General features: G+C 41.3%; 1 protein-coding gene across 1 annotated transcript; it reads right to left on the bottom strand.

Moving 5' to 3' along the window:
* Positions 1-718: 718 nt before the first annotated feature.
* lmo4la (LIM domain only 4-like a) lies at positions 719-17,922 on the bottom strand. Its single transcript, XM_088392036.1, has 5 exons — positions 17,685-17,922; positions 10,458-10,695; positions 3,844-3,940; positions 2,226-2,384; positions 719-1,994 (listed from the first exon to the last, which is right to left on the bottom strand). The coding sequence occupies exons 1-5, from the start codon at positions 17,731-17,733 to the stop codon at positions 1,986-1,988; spliced, it is 552 nt and encodes a 183-aa protein (XP_088248162.1). The 5' UTR covers positions 17,734-17,922; the 3' UTR covers positions 719-1,985.
* Between the last annotated feature and the right edge of the window lie 439 nt (positions 17,923-18,361).

The raw sequence follows: 18,361 nt of genomic DNA, 5'->3' as shown, positions 1-18,361 counted from the left end.
AAAAAAAAAAATCACCCTTCCCCTCCTGTGTGGAAAGAAATATCAAAATGTCTTCTAGGTTTACATCCAAAGGTTGAATGCCAAACTAAGGCAAGGACCTTCAATGTTACTAATTCATTTACAGATTTAATTAGATGGATGGAGCCCTTGCCGATATTAAAACAGGGAGGGGTAGAATGTTGCCAACACAACAGGACTTTTTAATTACAACTCCGCATCCCCCACTTGCTGATGTCTGGGGAACCAGTTAATTAAAATCCTCATTATTTTACTTTTAATTAGTTCCCCTCTCTTTTTGTTTCCCTGCACCATATGGCAGTGATCCGTAGTCAAATCAACTTAATTAAGCTAATTAAGTTGATCAGTTTAATTATTCAAACTATGCTGATTGGATGAAATATCTACCACACCACCTCAACGCTTCAAATGCATTTGTTAATTACTCCTAATAATGGATCCATTTCAGAGCTACTGATTGTTATCGCACGCTACACTTATACTGCACACACACGTGGTTAGTATAACTCCAATATCTTACATCAAGCACTTATGTAACTTTCAGTGTCTTTTTAGTGTATGTATTGCAATACAATTATGGTCTACTTACTATTTTCAAATATATGCTTAAGAGTGCAGTACTACTTCAGACAGATAGTTCATCTTAGTATAATGTTCTCCCTCTCGTGCATGTAGTTTTATTGAGTAAGTGCGCAATGAATGAAAGAGAAAAAAAAGTTATTTTATTATACAAATGGACAATGTGTTGTGGTGCTATTAGCTTTCCAGGTGGATCATGTTGCGTATTGGATTCATCAGCTGCTGCACAATTAAATGGCTTGGTATATGCTTGATGCTTCCTGCCGAGATTTCTAAACCCTGCGGAAGCTCCTGCGCTGAAAGGATGGCGGACAACAAAGAGCTGTTTTAAACACCAATGTTCTGCGGCCCAATTCTTTAGTTTCATTTATTTACGTTAAAATATGGAGACTGTTCATCCCTAACTGCTGTTAATGACAGTTCATTGAATAAAAAATAAAGTTTTTTACTTTTACTGTGATGAAGTATTTTTCATGTGATGTAGACGATCTTCACTGCCTCCTATTGTATGGGAAAATATCAACTACACGCCGTGACAAGCCGTGCAGAGTATGATAGGCTGCCAAAGTGGTGCTGGACGAACTCATTTCCATGTGGAACATACATGCTCCAAGCATACACCAAGCTTTACAATTCATAATCAAATTCTTTGATAACTCATCCAAAAGTTGACTGACAGCTGACTTTGGGCCAAAGTTGAGGTACACACTCGACTGGTTTCCAGCCATTCACAGAGGTTATTACCAGTTACAAGTAAAGTATAACATCAGATCACAAAAACACAATGTCAATACCAATTCTTCAAAAGGCAACATTTTGTTTCAGATAAAAAGCTAAATTGAGTATACATACAGTACATACAATATATAATATACAAAAATAAGATACAAAAAGCTTTGAAGCTAATTCTGTGTGTAGTATGAACATGATTAAAAAAAAAGCCACCACTTTCCCCTTTAATTAAGATGAATACTGGACCAACACAGAAAACAGGGTTGTGGATTTTTACTGTTTAACAGACAAACACAAAAAATGCCATAAAACTCACGAATGTTGTGCATTCTGTATGAGTTGAGTTCAGTGTTACCTCCAGATTCAATATCCACTTTTTGGACGGGTGGTCAAAGAGCATCGTGGTTTTTGCTGAAGTCACTGCTATGAAATGTCAACGTCTTTTCCCTTCCTTTCAGCCATGGCTAATCCTCACAACACTATTGTTGCTACAGTTCATTAGAGACAGTAGTTGAGTGGTTCAACCATACTCCCTCAAACGAAGCAACAATTCAGCCTTCTCTCATCATGAAAAGAGTGACAAGCTGGTTTACAAGAGGAGGAAGGTGAAAAAAGAAGCCGATAGAAGAGTTGAAGGTAGAAGCCACTCAAGTTTTTCAGCATACCTGTAAATAATGGAAATAGATAATTAATATGTACTTGTACCAAATATCAGTATATTATTTATATTTATCCGTTGATAAATATCAACGGATAAATAGTCATAATGCAGACCATAATACAAAGGCTGTTATAGTACAAGGCAGACAGCTTAAGTTCAGGTCTTATGAGTTATTAGTAAATTGTGTAGCGTGATTTCTAAAATGCAAATGAACACAGAGCAAAACGCTTCTCACCTTCTGGTCTGACATCATGCCATTGGCATGCATTTGAGTTGGGTGTCCACTGAGTAGTCCACCTCCCGGCCGATCATGTTCACAGAAGATCGTTCCGTTGATGTAGTGAAAGCGATCACCAGGGACAAGGCGGTTCCGACAGGTTGCACAAATGAAACACTGACACATAAAAACACATGAAAGATTTGTTAATGATTTCATCTACAATCATGCGCCAATGACCAGGACCAAGAACAAGTACAACAATTGCAGTTTGATGATACAATGCTATGTATATACCGTATTTTCTACACTATTAGGTGCACTTAAAAACTTAAAATTTACTCAAAAAACCACAGTGCGCCTTATAATGCAGAGCGCCTTATATATGTTACGTTCCTGCGTCACCTGACTTCCAGCCAAGCCCCAATCAAGGAATTGCCAGCACCTGCTACAGCTCGTTAGGTCCCCTACTTAACCTCTGTGTATTCTGCCAGTGGTTGTCAGTTTGTCTACTTACCCTGCCCGTGACACCACTGCCTTTTTGTCCGCTGAACGATCTCTGTTGCCAACTGCTTCCGTAAACTGACCGACCACGCTTTGATCGCCGCCTGCCCCGACTACTTGCTCGTCCTTTGACCACGCTTCTGATCGTCGCCTGCCTCGACCACCTGCCTGCCTCCGACTCGACTACGCGCTGTGCTCTGCTGCTCAGCCACGCCAGTCAGACCGCAAGTCCAGCGTTCCACTTCCCCTTTCCCCCTTTTTCAATAAAGGATCTTGCTGCACTTGTTCGCCCTGTCTCTGTTCCGTGACAATATATGGATCAATTAATGAATTTGTTGATCCATACTGGTTGTACATAGCGCTCTGCCAAAATGTTTCAGTACGTTTTAGTATGACTAGTAAATTACAAGGTCGCATCGCGTCCCAGCATTACGACAACCGTGGTCAGGGGACGTCACTGAATAGCTGTTATACCCGCGAGGCTATTTCATTTCAAAATAGGCTGTTCCGTTAATGTTTTTGAGTACGTTTACAGATCAATATCCAACGGAATCATAAATAAGCAGTACCAATGTGTTAAATCAGTCTTTAGTCGGGTCCGATCACTTTTATGGGAGAGTGTTTGTGAAACGTGATTGTTTACAGGGTGCTGCCACGACACTTTGCTGAGGCTCATGGGAGTCTGCGAGCTAAGGCTCATGGGAGTTTGCAAGTGGCTAATGCTTTAATGATAGCTGCTATACGCACAAGGCTATTTCATCTCAAAATAGGCTGCTCCGTCAATGTTTCGAGTGAATTTATGGATCGATATGGAACGGAAACATAAGTAAGCAGTACCAATGTGTTAGATCGAACTTTAGTCAGTTCCGATCATTTTATAGGAGATAATTTGAGAAACACGATTGTTTACAGAGGGCTCATTGGTTATTGGCGAGTAGATGCATACCGCAACCCTAGTCAACCTCAGTTTGTTGCAGTATAGCTTCTATTTTATGGGCCTTTTAATCCGGTGCGCCCTATATATGAAATCATTTCTAAAATAAAAAATTCAATGAGGGTGCGCCTTATAATCCAGTGCGCCTTTTGGTGCGAAAAATACGGTACTGAGGTGATGAGACACAATCAACCTCACCTTCAGGTGGTAAACGTTTCCTTGTGCCCGCATCACCATTTCGCTAGCAGGGATAGCCTGTCCACATGCACTGCAAGCGCCGCTGTGTCCAAAAAGTCTGCGGAAACACACAAGCAAAACTATTTTACTACCATCAAAAGCATGTATTCAATTTGTATGACGAGTAAAAAAAAGACGAGAGGAGTGGCTCTCATTTTGTGGCGGCGTTAGCATCGATGCTAATTATACTGTAGTACAAAGCTATTTCCCCTTTTTACATTTGTCTGATAAATAAGAATGTTTAAAGGTCGACTCACCTCTGAAGCCTCCCTTTGTGTACCTATCCTTAAATGCTACTTCTTTATCACGCTGAAGACAAATGGCAGGAGAGGAGATTTCTTTCTTTCTTTCTTTTGATTTTAGTGTAACGTTCAGTCTGATTTTGTTTCTTTCTTTCTTTTACACTTGATGTACCGTATGACAGTTATGATTGCATGATTTACTCCACTTCGTAGGTCAACCTAAACAATTGTGTTAAACTTGAAGTTTCCACTGTATCACCGTTTAAGTTTTCTGTAGAATTTCCCTAAAAGCATCCACCCTTTTGTTGTAGTAACTATTCAAGCAGCTGAACTTCCTGCACTCAATGTTAGAAAAGACATAAGTTGGAATTTGCTGTTGGCTGATCAACTGCAATTTAATGAACTGCTCTAGCAAAGCGCCTGAGTGGTATCAGATGCACATTTGGGAGATTTTTATGCTTAGGGAGCAATGCTGTTGTTGCATAACTAGTGTTCTCTCGCCTCATAGCCAGTTTGTAGTCATTATAAAAGAAGATTGCACAACTAATGAATATATTATTTGAGACTACCACAAGCTCGCTTTAAAGTCCCAGAGACACCGGTATATGTATAAATCGGTTTTAGTTAGCTTATGGGCTTATAAATATAAGTTGACGATCGAAACAACGAAAAGGAAGCTGTTGCTCTGAAAGATTTAATTTAAATGTGCCGCGCAGACGAGTTTGACTGCACCGAGCGGCCACCTCCTAGACTGGGGAAGAAGCCGGAAGTGACGTTTCAAGTTGTTCGCGTTTAGCTTCAGTGAATGTAAACAAAAGTATGTCGAAGCGTGGAGGCAAAAGGTGTATCGCTATGGGATGCAGTAACACCAACGTAGTAGGTGTATCGCTATTTTTGTTTCCAAAAGATGAGGGTTTGAGGAAACAATGGACCAAACAGGTACAAAGGACGCGGAAAGACTGGTCTGGTCCTACAGATTACAACGCCAGTCACAGACCAAGAGCGGACTCCATTTGGGAAGCCTAGAGGTGCTTTTGTCAAACGAGAGAGGAAAAGGGTAAGTTTAATTTTAATTTAAGTCAGGCCACTGTACCAAGAATAATACTAGTAAATAAATAAATATTTTGCAGACATCACTCATCAGGAAATAATTAATAAATGAATATTATGAATTTTTTAGACATCCTTCTCAGTTCCCAGAGTTGGGAATTTAGACTGGATATGGTCCTTGGAGACAGGATTTTAATAGACAGAAATTCCCAGAAATTGCTTCAAATTTTCTAATCCCCTCCTTATAATAATGATAATTATAATAATAATACAGCATTTATAATGCACCTTTATCAGTGAAATCTTTCAAAGGCGCAGTGTTAAAGATATGATTTGAGAGCTTTGCCTTTGTTTTAATTTTTAATGCGTCAAAAGAGGTTTCTGAATCGGATAAAATGATGCTAATATTGCCGCTAGAAACGGAGCTGTCGCTATCATCCGCCATGTTGTTTGGGTTTGTTGAGATCCAGATGCACAATTTGTGATGTCACAGTAATGGCGCCACCAGTGTGGCTGCGTGCGGAACCCGATCGATAAACTGGCATTTAATTTTAGCTTTATTCTTAGTAATCTGTGTCCATTTTTAATTTCCAGTGCGGCAAATGTGTTCTCTTTATACATTCTATCAAATTCCGTTCTAATTGAAAAAAAAAAAAAAAGGATGTCTCTGGGACTTTAAAGTGGGGCTTTCTAATTTTATGATGTTGGTTACAGTCGATGAGCAAGTTTAAGATCTCAATCAACATCTTATAACAAACAGTCAGTGACAGGAACAGCAGGCTCAAGTTAATCCACTCCAATGAGACAACATTTTCAATTAAGGTATTAATAGTAGACTGTCAAGATCTGTCACAGTTCGTTTCCTTGTTTTAATGTCATTTATGAGTTTCGGTTAGCGTGTCGGTGTGCTCACCCCTCCCCTCCTGTGCTCGGCTCAGTGTAATTGCATCACCTGACTCTCGTTAACTGTCTTGTATTTAAGTCTTGTCTGCGTGTCACTCCCTGTCAGATTGTTTACGTCTTATGGTTTTTTCTAGTTGCTTGTCTGTTGTCTTGTTTTGTGTTTCTGTTCAGTTATTCACATCCCTAGTCGAGCATCTATAGTTTGTCTTTTGAGTTCGTTCAATAAACCCTGGTCCAAGCTGCATTTGGTCGCCCAGCTCCGATCTCTTCATGACACTGTCACGATCAATTTAACTTTTGGCATGCACAAACTTGGCCAATAAAGCTGATTCTGATTTATGAGGCTCCATGCAACATCAATTTTAAAACATTTTAAAATTAATGCACGTAAAGCTACTTACAGAAATACCCACAACATTTGTATTCAGTTCTGTCTGATTTCTTGTTTTAATTGGCAGTTGTGGTCGTTATTCAAATACCTGCCAAAGTGAAATCCAATAGTGCAAACATAAGACATTTAGATTAATGTGTACATACCCTAAAACCACAAGACAGGGTCAAGGTGGCTATGGGTAATTTTGGGAGATTCCTGAATGGTGAACAAAGTTGCAATGACGCAGATGTAAAAAAACGCCCATGGGCTTTCATAAAGCAAAAAAAAAAGAAAAAAGGTTCCTGGCTAAGTGAGACTCAATTAGCCGGTATACCTTTTAAAGTGAATTAAAAGAAACAAAAAGTTCCGCAGTGTCTGCCTCGAGCTCACACCCGCACTATGTTAGGTTCTTAAAGGGGAAGTCAAGTAAAAAAAAAAAAAATCACTTACAATAATATGTTCTATCTGCCTCCACTATGCTGAACAGTATTCTGATTGATATTGCATTGGTGGGATATTAATTGCAAAACAAAACCACCCGTTTTTATCCATTTTGTAGGCATTTTGCCCTGAACTGACACCTGCTGTCGAGGGACGATTACATCAGTGACATCATGGCGCACCTCTTTTCTGAGTTTGATCATGTGATGTTGACAAGCGGAGCCATAAGGCAATGTGACATCAACTTCATTCAGTTTATAAGCTAGCTGGTGGCTAGCACCTTGCGCTAGCACTTTCACATCATGACATGCAAAGCCCCATTACGACATGGTTTGTGTCACCGGAGCCTTTAAGTCGCAGCTCAAACATACAGAGAAGAGTAGGCATAATAAAGATGCTACATGCAGTTGTGTTTGATTAACAGTTGGGTGGAGTTTGGTTTCTTTGGCTTTGAAGCAAAAAATGTAGCCTTTCTGTTGGAAAATGCAAGGGTGAATGGGACAATTAATCATTGCCAATAGCATATAAAATATCCACACACTCTCCTTTGTCTCCTGTTTACTCTCCTTGGGCGAATTCATTCATTTCCCTGACAATTTTGCGGTTCAAAAAATACACTACACAGTACCGTAATGGCCCGAATATAATACAATGTTTTTTTGCATTGAAATAAGACGGTAACTTAAAGGTTGCTGGTATCGACTGAGTAGGTTGCTGTGATCGTGTGCGTCACAAAGTGAGTATATACATTTCATTGTTACTCCTGTCCACTGTTGTGCTGTTTGTCCGATCGCGGTTTGGTTTGTGTGCGCGCCGCGCCGTTTGATTGACAGCTCCGGCGCGCTCCTTTAAAGGGTACCTTTGGTCAACCTGTATAACGCAGGCACTGATTTAGTATAAAGTAAATGTACAATATCAAAAAAGAAATAACACAACACCTCTTAGGGACAAGAGATATATAGCCTGAAACATTGCTGTTTGACCGGCACTTTTGCTGCCTGGGGAAGAAATATGGCGCCCCGGATATGACGTCACCAAGTTGATTCCGACCAATTGATCATAGCCGTTACTAAAATCACTTGACAGGAAACTGACTTCCCTGGCAAAATGCGCTTGCCTGCCATGACGGGAAACCAATGTACACAAACCACAATAATTGCCCAGTAATTTATCAAAATCGGAGACAAAAACTGCTTATCACAGATACATACCTGTCTCAGAATGGCAATGTTTTGTCTCTGGGATCTCTTTTCATGATGCTGCTGCCTTTTCACATCAGTTTTCCTTTGTTTGTGGGCAAAAATTGTTGGCACTGCCCAGGGATGCAGACATTTTTTCTCTTTCAAACCAAGGGTCCTGTTAATCACATCGGCTGCGAAGCAATTCTCTTCAAAATGTTCCTCACAAACCACGAAATTACTGCCAAAAGGGAACGTTTTCATCGTGTGACCTGTTCCTAGATTGTGCAACCATTCATTACAGATATGATCATAATTGCTTGGCATTGGCACACGGAAGAAGTGTTTGTCTTTGTTTTTCCGTTTGTTATTATAACATCCGAATGCTTTACACTGCGCCATGTTGCGTGATCCTCAATACTACTGACACTCACTGAATCCGTGCTCCGTGACCCAGCCCAGATTCTCCCGGAGTTCATTGCGTCACACCTCTCTGGCCTGCACCAACGCTGGGGACGAGATTGGAGCCAGCCAAGATGCTATCAACTTGCTGACGTCACGCAGCTGCCTGATCCGGGCCACAAACTAAGCAACATGGATGCTCCCAGTATTTCCATGTCTCACTTACTAAAAGCCATTTATTTCCTACATGAGTTGCTTTTTTTTAATAAACTTCAGGGATTTGATTAAGCCATGTTCGTAGAATAGAAAAATGTTAATATTGCTAATGACTAAACGTACCCTTTAAGTTTGCCTCGCATTGTACGAGCAGCGTACACGCATGACTACAGCCGTTACGCAGCAGCACGGCGACTAACTGTCACCAGCAAATGTATTTTGATGTCTCGAGAGCATTTCATTTATGGTTATTTAGTATAGCGGAACTGCTACGCGCAGTTAGTTATGTAATGTGTGCCGTCTACTAGTGTTGTGTGACGTCAGAAGTTGAGCGTTGACTTACGTGCTGTATTTCTGTCTGTTGCAGAACCACACACACACACACACACATCGCACACACATACGCACACAAACATGCACACACACACGCACATACACACACACACACACACACGCACGCGCACGCGCACGCACACACGCGCACACACACACACACACACACACACACACACACACACACACACACACACACACACACACACACACACACACACACACACACACACATGTGCCTAAACCAGGGGTGGGCAAACTTCTTGACTGGGGGGCCGAATTTGGTTCTAAATTTTGATCGGGGGCCGAACAAGGAGCAGATGGATGTAGTGTCTGTGTGAAGTAATAGAAATGACATGTAAAGGTCATTGCATAAAAGGTTTGTACTTTCAGTAGGTAGTAAAGCATGGATATTCAAAAAAAGCTTTTTGAAAACAAATGCATTTATTAACAGCATTAAAAAAATATTTCACCAAAAAACTACTATCAGTGATTCTCATTAAATACGACACTGTTATTGAAAAAAAAGTTCAATAATACAATTTATTCAGGTTTGGCGGGCCGGATTAAACGGCCCCGTGGGCCGGATGTGGTCCGCGGGCTGTAGTTTGCCCATGTCTGGCCTATACCCTTTGCCAGTTTGCCTGTATGCCCCTATGAGCCACAGTGTCTGTTACTTTTTTGTCAATAATTCAGTAAAGCAATCAAAACTGAACCACGTATTCCCTCCTGTGTTCTGACCGACACCCGGGGGCGAAAAGGGCATAACCATCCGAGCCAACCCCTATACAGTCCTCAGGTTTCCCAACAATAGCAGTAGCAGTTTGCATTATTTTATTGCAATGTTTTTCCCTATTCAGATTTGCTTCAAGACTACAGTTACAGTTAGACTTCACTTTGATGGTTAATGCAGTTTGTTGTTTTATCCCAGTAGATTGGTTTATTTACATTTCAAAAACTAGAAGCCATTCATTTACAAACGTGATTGCACTTTAGTTTACATATTTAAATGTTCAGATATTGAGATGTGATAGACAGTTTTTGCATGATTTGAATGAAGCAAAATAACATGCTTTTTCTCCCGAATATATTGTTATAATCATTTGTTTCAGATGCAATAATTTTCTGTATAAAAATTTAATTTGGTGTTCAAAAAGTGTTTTTTCAAACTTGAGTCTTGAAAAAGAGGGAGTCGTCTTATAATCAGGGTCGTCTTATATTCGGGCCAATACGGTATATTACAGAAACTTGCAACTTATTAATTAAATTGATCCAATGAGCAAATGTTTTAAAGAGTTATACTCGTTTTCTGTCCTCTATTTTTATTGAATATATCAATTTGTGTCACACTCGGTTTAAAACACTGTACAAAATGCTAGAAAGAATGAAATGTGCGCTCATGCAAAGCGTGTTCCACAGAGCGTGAGCCACACTCACCTGATGTAGTCGTTCTTGCAGAGGATCAACCCTCCTTTGCTGTAGCAGGTGCTGCTGTACTCGCCCAGCTGAGCGTGGCAGCAGGAGCACTTGAGACAGCGCGTGTGCCAGTACTGCTCCATTGAGAAGAGGAGGAAGCGGTCTACTATTCGACCTCCACATCCTGCGCACGACCGACCTGCTGTCCCTCCCACTACGGCCACTGTGGGCCCCTCCACCCTGCTGTTCACCATCATAACTGGAGAGGGACAAGAGGATTGCGCAGTGTAGAACGAGAAAGTCTAAAATGAATGACAATCCGTATAACATAAAGAGAAAAAAAAAAAGTAAAGGCTTTGGTTCAAATTCATGAAAATGAATAAGGCATAAACGCTTAGCACGTCCAGCTTGCAGTTCTGAGCTTAAAGGTTCAAATTTGTGCTCAGGTCTGCCTATATAAAGTCTACATTTTCTCCCTCTGGCTTTCTTCCACATTCCAAAAACATGTTTATTTGGGATAATTTATGCATAGGCGCGAATGGTTGTTTATCTTTATGTATGTCCTGATATCAAAGTCAAAGTCAAAGTCAGCTTTATTGTCAATTTCTCCACATGCCAAAGACACACAAAGAAACCGAAATTTTGTTCCCCCCTATCCCACGGTGACAAGACATGGCTCACAACAGGTAAACAAGTATAACAAAAGCGTGCTGAATAAATAACACAACAATAAATAAATAAATAAGAGGAGCAGAAAAAAAAAAAAGGAGCAAGTGCGCGTACAGCAGAGATTCCCGAAAATAGCGCAACAGTGCCGCACGCTACGCAGATGGGGGGTAGCGAGTTAAGGGCCCTAACAGCCTGGAGAAAGAAGCTGTTGGCGAGTCTGGTGGTGCGGGAGCGCAGGCTCCTGTACCTCTTCTCAGAGGGCAGAAGGTCAAACAAAGAGTGAGCCGGGTGACTCACATCTCTGGCAATCGAGGTTGCCTTGCGGGCGAGATGGGAGGCATAAATGTCCTTCAGGCAGGGGAGCGAAGCACCAATAATCTTACCAGCCGTATTCACTATGCGCTGCAGGGCCTTCAAGTTCTGTTCAGTGCAGTTACCACCCCAGACAGCGATGCAACTGGTGAGGACGCTCTCAATGGTGCCACGGTAGAATGTAGACAGGACTGCCTGAGGAGCACATGCACGCCTGAGCTTTCGCAGGAAGTACAGGCGGCGCTGAGCTTTCTTTGCCAGTGACGAGGTGTTTGCGGAGCAGGAGAGGTCCTCACTGATGTGCACCCCCAGGAACTTGGTGCAGCTCACCCTCTCCACCACAGCACCGTCGATGATCAGCGGCAGGTGTGTTGTGTGACCCTTCCGGAAGTCAACAATGATTTCCTTGGTCTTATTGACGTTCAGCAGGAGGTTGTTGTCCCTGCACCACGTGGTCAGAAGGTCAACTTCTGACCTGTACCGAGTCTCGTCGCCCTTCGTGATGAGGCCCACCAGAGTCGTGTCGTCAGCAAACTTCACTATGCGGTTGTCGCTGTAGGTCGCAGTGCAGTCATGCGTCAGCAGGGTGAAGAGCAGCCCTGGGGGGCCCCCGTGCTCAGCGTGATGCTGGCGGAGATTTTGTCGCCAACACGCACCACCTGAGGCCTCTGACAGAGGAAGTCCAGTAGCCAGTTGCAGAGGGAGGCACTGAGGCCCAGCTCATCGAGTTTGCAGATGAGTCGCTGCGGCACAATGGTGTTGAAGGCAGAGCTGAAGTCCACAAACAGCAACCTCACATATGAGTCCTTTCTCTCCAGGTGGGTGAGGGCCGAGTGGAGGGCAGAGCAGATGGCATCCTCAGAGGACCGCTTGGCACGGTACGCAAACTGGAAAGGGTCAATGGTGGGGGGGAGAACGGACTTGATGTGCTCCATGACCAGCCGCTCAAAGCACTTCATGATGATGGGCGTCAGTGCCACAGGGCGGTAGTCATTGAAGCAGGACGGTGCAGGTTTCTTCGGCACAGGAACGATGGTGGCAGCCTTGAAACACGAGGGGACGATGGCCTGCTGCAGGGAAACGTTAAAGATGTCCGTGAAGACACCCGACAGCTCCCCAGCGCAGTCCTTCAGCGCTCGACCCGGGATGTTGTCAGGGCCTGCCGCCTTACGGGTGTCAATAGCGGCAAGCGCCCTCCACACACCGTCGGCAGAGAGGCGCAGGGGCTGCTCGTGTGGGGGGGGAGTGGTCTTCAGCGGGCAAGTGCTGTTCTGTAATATCAAGTCTTGATATTAAAGAAATATTAAAAATGCTTTATTCTGTTTTCAGAATTTAGTGAAATTATATTGGCCCATGCCTCCACAGTCCAGGTTTGAAAAGATTAGTCTAGTACAGGGGTGTCAAAGTCAAATGGACGGAGGGCCCAATAAAAAATTTAGCTACAAGCCGAGGGCCGGACTGATCGAATGTTCATTGAATTTTTTTTTTAAATGACGCATGTAGTCTAGTGAACCTAATTGAACCTACTGAAAACCTAACAAATATATTCCAATATGATCAGATAAATAAAGCAATATTTTCTTATGGCTTTGTCAATAATCGTTAATTTTCAACAGACAGAAAAGACAAATTTCCTTTATATAAAAATCCCCATAACATGAACATTAAATGAAAGAAACCTGTATTATTCAAGGCACCATCAGTAACCTATATTTTCTATTTTAGCAAAAGTGAGCTAAATTTACTTCAAAGAAAAAAAATAATAGCAATTTTCTATCATCCACTCAACTGAAATATTTTTAAAATATAATTGGATTGAAATACAATAAAATAAAGTGCAGAAATCTGTTAATCAAAAACAACACTTTCCTCAAGGATAAGTAACATGCAGTGAAAAAAAATATTAAACTTTAACTTTTAAACTTGAACTGAGTAAAAACACAAACTTTAATCAGACAGTTTTTGATGAAATCCCCCTCCGTAAATGGCCGGGCTAATTTAGCGATCTCTTCTGCCAAAATAAAACTGGCCTTGACAGCAGCCTAGCCTTGTGTTTTGGCTTTTTAGAACAGAGCCTGTCGAGATTTGAGGCCTCGTTTTAATTCCTCGGCCTTCTGTAGCCTTTGTTCCATGTCTATATTCTTGTTTTTGTCCGCGTGTTTCGTTTCATAATGTCTCAGATAATACTCTTTCAGTACCGCCACACTTTCTCCACACAGAAGACACACAGATTTTCCAGCTACCTCCGCGAACATATACTCCGACTCCCACCTTGTTTGAAACCCCCGGTTCTCAGTGTCCACCTTACTTTTTGCCATTTATGATGGGTATCTGAAGGTTAATTTTACAGTTATGCTGACGACTGCTTTGCTAATAAACACTGAAATCAAGCAGCCTACTGCTCGGTGCTTCACCGTTGCATTGTGGGAAATGTAGTATTGGTGCGTGTGAAAGATCTGCGGGCTGCCGGCTTGCTGCGGTCTGCGGGCCGGTTCTAATAATAAATCAAGATCATCCCAGGGGCCGTACAAAACCTTCTCGTGGGCCGGATGTGGCCCTCGGGCCTTGACTCTGACATATGTGGTCTTGTAGATTAGTCCAGTTTTTCCCCCAACCTGTTTTCATCCACAGCACACCTATTCATTGGAAAAAATCTCGAGGCACACTACCACCAAATATTTGTTGTGTTCACACCAGGTTTTATATTAAAATTAGTTATTTGACGAAAAATGTTGTGAAAGTGCTATATAAGTCCTTTTCACACACACGCACACAGCATGAAATCTCAAGATTCTTCAATTAGCAACGCACATGCGATTAGCAAGTGACTGACCAGACCTTGCTCTCACTCTCACCGTAATTAATATTAGACAATTTCGCATGGCACAGCTGAACATCTCTCATGGCATACCAGTGTGCCGCGCACAGTGGTTGAGAAACACAGGATTAGTCAATTATAAATAATAAAAGATTACACTTTGCGTAACTGTGCAAATTAATAAACAATGACGACATGACCTAGAAACCAAAATACAACCAAATTAAAGTCACAAAAACATCGGCATTTTGTTGTTTTCACATTCATAATTTATGTAACAGTTGATATTGGACCACCAGCTATCAAACAAGACGAAATCTACTCTCTGACCACAATCATTAGGTACACTTGCACAATACAATAGGCTCTAATACGACAACATTATCAGCAACTGTGCCTTCACAAACACAATAACAAATCACTCAAGGCTGACAACTAAAAGCAGTTGAAGTTAACCATCAATTAGTAGCAATTGCACATATTTCATTTGTGACAAAAAAAACCACACCTCTTTGACTTAACTTAATGAACAACAATTGATTCCCAAATGTTGTTTCCATTAAAGCGGCAAAGTCAACACGAGTTCTTCTGAAATAATTTGTTTCAATTGTCAGTCAGGTTTATTTATAATTGACACACCTCATATGCCACAGTACTGTATTCTAACAACTTGGTTGCTATATAGATAACCGTACTATCACTCAGAGTGATACTGTAACTAACCTCGGGGTAATATTTGACCAAACGCTTTCCTTTCAAAAACACATTAAGAATATAACCAGAATTGCGTTTTTTCACCTTCGTAATATTGCTAAGATTCGTCCGATCCTCTCGACCGGGGATGCGGAAACTATTATACATGCGTTCGTCACGTCGCACCTGGACTACTGTAATGTATTATTCTCTGGTCTTCCTAAGTCCCTCTTTAAAAGTCTACAGTTAGTACAAAATGCTGCTGTGAGGCTGCTCTCACGGACAAGAAAATTTGATCACATTACCCCAATATTAGCCAACTTACATTGGCTCCCGGTCCATTTAAGATGTGACTTCAAGGTTCTTCTACTAACCTATAAATCACTGCATGGCTTAGCGCCTTCATATCTCGTCGACCTAGTCGTTCCCTATGTTCCGTCTCGTAACCTTCGTTCGCAAAACGCTAGTCTTTTAGTTACACCGAGGGCCAAGAAAATGTCTGCAGGTTCTAGAGCATTCTCTATTCGGGCTCCAGAGCTTTGGAATGCCCTACCAATGGATATTAGAACTACTACCTCAGTAGAAACATTTAAGACACGTTTAAAGACACATTTCTATGAGATGGCCTTTAACTAACTTGTAGTGGCCGATTTGGCCGGAGTTTGTTTTGTTCTCTCTGCCCACCCCCTACCCGGCTGGGGACAGTCGCGGGCACCTCCGACATCCATTTTTTCATTGATTTTCATATTATGTATTACTTGTGCCTTCTCTGCATCCATTAAAACCTGGTGATCCTGAAAAGAAGATCCTTCCATCTGTGGTCCCTTCTCAAGGTTTCTCATTTTCCCCTGGTAGGGTTTTTTTGAGTTTTTCCTTGCCCTTTTGGGAGCTTAAGATCAGGGGATGCTTTGAGAATAATTGTCAATTTTTGTCTATGTGAAGCCCTTTGAGACTGTTTGTGATTTGGGGCTATACAAATAAACTTGACTTGACTTGATATTGGACTTGTGCGTTAGTAGACTTGCAAGATGCAAGCGCTGTAATAGCCATTAATATTAGTTTTTAAGAACATGCTTATTTAAATTTTGCGGCGGTTATGAAGTGGCACTACATAACGCTAATTATCACCTAATTGCTAAATCCAGATAGAGCTTTTTATGAGCAGTAAGTGCAATAATGAAGTTTGCACACTCTTTGAATCCAGACTTTACAGTCATGAAGGTCACCAAGGAAGATGCTTCTCTATAGCAGACTGTGACATACTAAGTGGTCAGTTACTTCAGTTGGTTAAATACTACTTGACATTGTTACATGTCTAAACTAATGAGTGATGCGGTTAGGGTGTAGAACTAATTTAGCTAAACTGAGATCACAGTCTACACCTCAACTATAGGGATCTTATTTTGATTGCCTCAAACTGTTCCACCATTTTGGACTGTATCCACTTTTGGACAAGAAACAAAGTGGGGGGAAACAGACGATAATAATTACCTTTAGCTTTAGATAACTCTCGCCATATGTTCATAGTATCTATGAGCACAAATTTAAGGACATAAGCTAAAATTGTTATTCAATAATGTTCTCTCTCAGGACACACAGGACTGCAGCGGGTCACAGTGCTGATAACAGAATGACTATAATGTAAACTAGTCTGACAGGCGCCTTTTATAGTACATTGGAATAAACCTGTCAATAGATGTGACTATTGTAAAATGTAGCTTGAGGAATTGAGGGTACTAGTTTAAGCATCGCAATTGGTTCATGCTGTTGAAGTGGGAAGGCGCCCTAGAGCAGTGGTTCTTAACCTTTTTCCTTGTTCGCACCCCATTCAATTCACCAACCAGTTCTCGCACCCCTAACCCTAAATAATTATTATAATAATAATTGGTTTACTTTACAGCTATAAGGCTTAATTTGCATTATGCCTAATGCCAATTAACACAATGACTTCTTCATTTCCAGAATTTTTCACTTTTTTCAGTTACCCAACTATTATCTCCGAAAAATTGTAAATTTCCCCCAGGGTATCCTCGCACCCTCAAAGGAAGCATCCTTGCACCCCTAGGGGGTGCGAGCACCCCCGGTTAAGATCCACTGCCCTAGAGCAAGGCAGTGGACAACCAATCCTCTCACTGACATCGCTCCACTAAATCCATATTGTAAATCAATACATTTGTAGCCATGTGTAGCGTATTCAATAAAAAGTCAAATAGAATTTGATTTAAAAAAATTCTTCATTATACCCCAAGTTGAGTCTATACAATAATGAATAAAAATGAGTATGACAAAAAAGCTTACCAATTTGCCTCATCCTAGAACGCTTTGTGTGGAAATTATGACGAAGTGAAGGTGTTTTTCAATAATGAATAACAAGCAGGTGTTTTTCTAAAGCAAGTACTTGCATACTATAATAAAGTATGTGATCATTAATTAAGAATCATTATTAGAATCGTCACCAGAGACGCTGACTAGTCTCGATTTTGTTGTTTAGCTTTCCATAGCGTTCCTTGCTGGTGACTAGCAACCAACCAGTCGCCAGTTGGCAAAATGTGTGCAAAACAAGATGAGTTATGATAGGACACACTCCCCCTCCATTGGTATTTTTAAAAGGTATTTTTGTTCAGCTGGGATCTTAATAACGCTTTATAAAGGAAAACGCATTCTTGGCAAAAATTAAAGTTAAATTTAACAGCAGCAACGCCTTGTTTACTAATTAAAAAAACAAGAAAACAGTAAATGCAACTTAATCAACTTACACCACTGGCCCTTGGAGAAAATGATCAAATGGTCACAGCTTTCTGACATCTAACTTGAAATCCGCGAAATGCCGAGGGTTTTCAGTCCACTCGCGACGAGAGCCATTCAAGAAAAGAGCAACAGCTCCCTTGTGATAGGCAACAAAAAGCTCTGGGGACAAGTCTTCCACTTTCACTTTCTTTTGGTCCGTTTACAACCACAGTTTGGCGGTGAAGCAAGCTACGGTCTGGCGCGTGCTTGCCTTTATACATACGTCATCGCTACTCGCCCAGTCACGCACGTACGAGGGGCGTGTCTTTTGTAAATCGATTCATCCGTTGTTCACAGCATTGAATACAAACATTGTATCCACTGAATACAATGTTTGTATTCAATGCACGAAATAAAACGAAATAGCATAATTACTTCAATCTCCCTCATTTAAAAAAAAGAATCCGACACAAATTGTTGATCTTTTTGTTGATCTCCATTAATGCGCTGGCTTTAACACGAAATTATCATTACAGGTTATTTGTCATTTTTGTCATCCAGTTTAATGTCAGCAAAGTTTGGGGAAAACTTTTTTGAGAGGGATGCAGACTTTTTTATTGAGTTTTTTTGTTTGTTTTGCTAAGCTATAAAAATGCACAGTAATTGAAAGTTACGTTTATACATCAGTAGCTGCATTTTGGAGTCT

The sequence above is a fragment of the Syngnathus floridae genome, chromosome 12 (genome assembly GCF_059516105.1).
Source record: "Syngnathus floridae isolate MCC-2025c chromosome 12, RoL_Sflo_1.0, whole genome shotgun sequence".
NCBI classification, from domain to species: domain Eukaryota; kingdom Metazoa; phylum Chordata; class Actinopteri; order Syngnathiformes; family Syngnathidae; genus Syngnathus; species Syngnathus floridae.
This window is presented reverse-complemented; position numbering and strand designations above follow the sequence as displayed.

Bases quoted from the DNA above. Each gene is read 5' to 3' on its own strand.
- lmo4la (XM_088392036.1), bottom strand. From the start codon at position 17,733: ATGTCAGAAAGCTGTGACCATTTGATCATTTTCTCCAAGGGCCAGTGG. The intron at 3,941-10,457 runs GTGAGTGTGGCT...GTGTTTCCGCAG, and splicing joins TGCAAGAACGACTACATCAG to ACTTTTTGGACACAGCGGCG. The intron at 2,385-3,843 runs GTGAGGTTGATT...TTTATGTGTCAG, and splicing joins GAAACGTTTACCACCTGAAG to TGTTTCATTTGTGCAACCTG.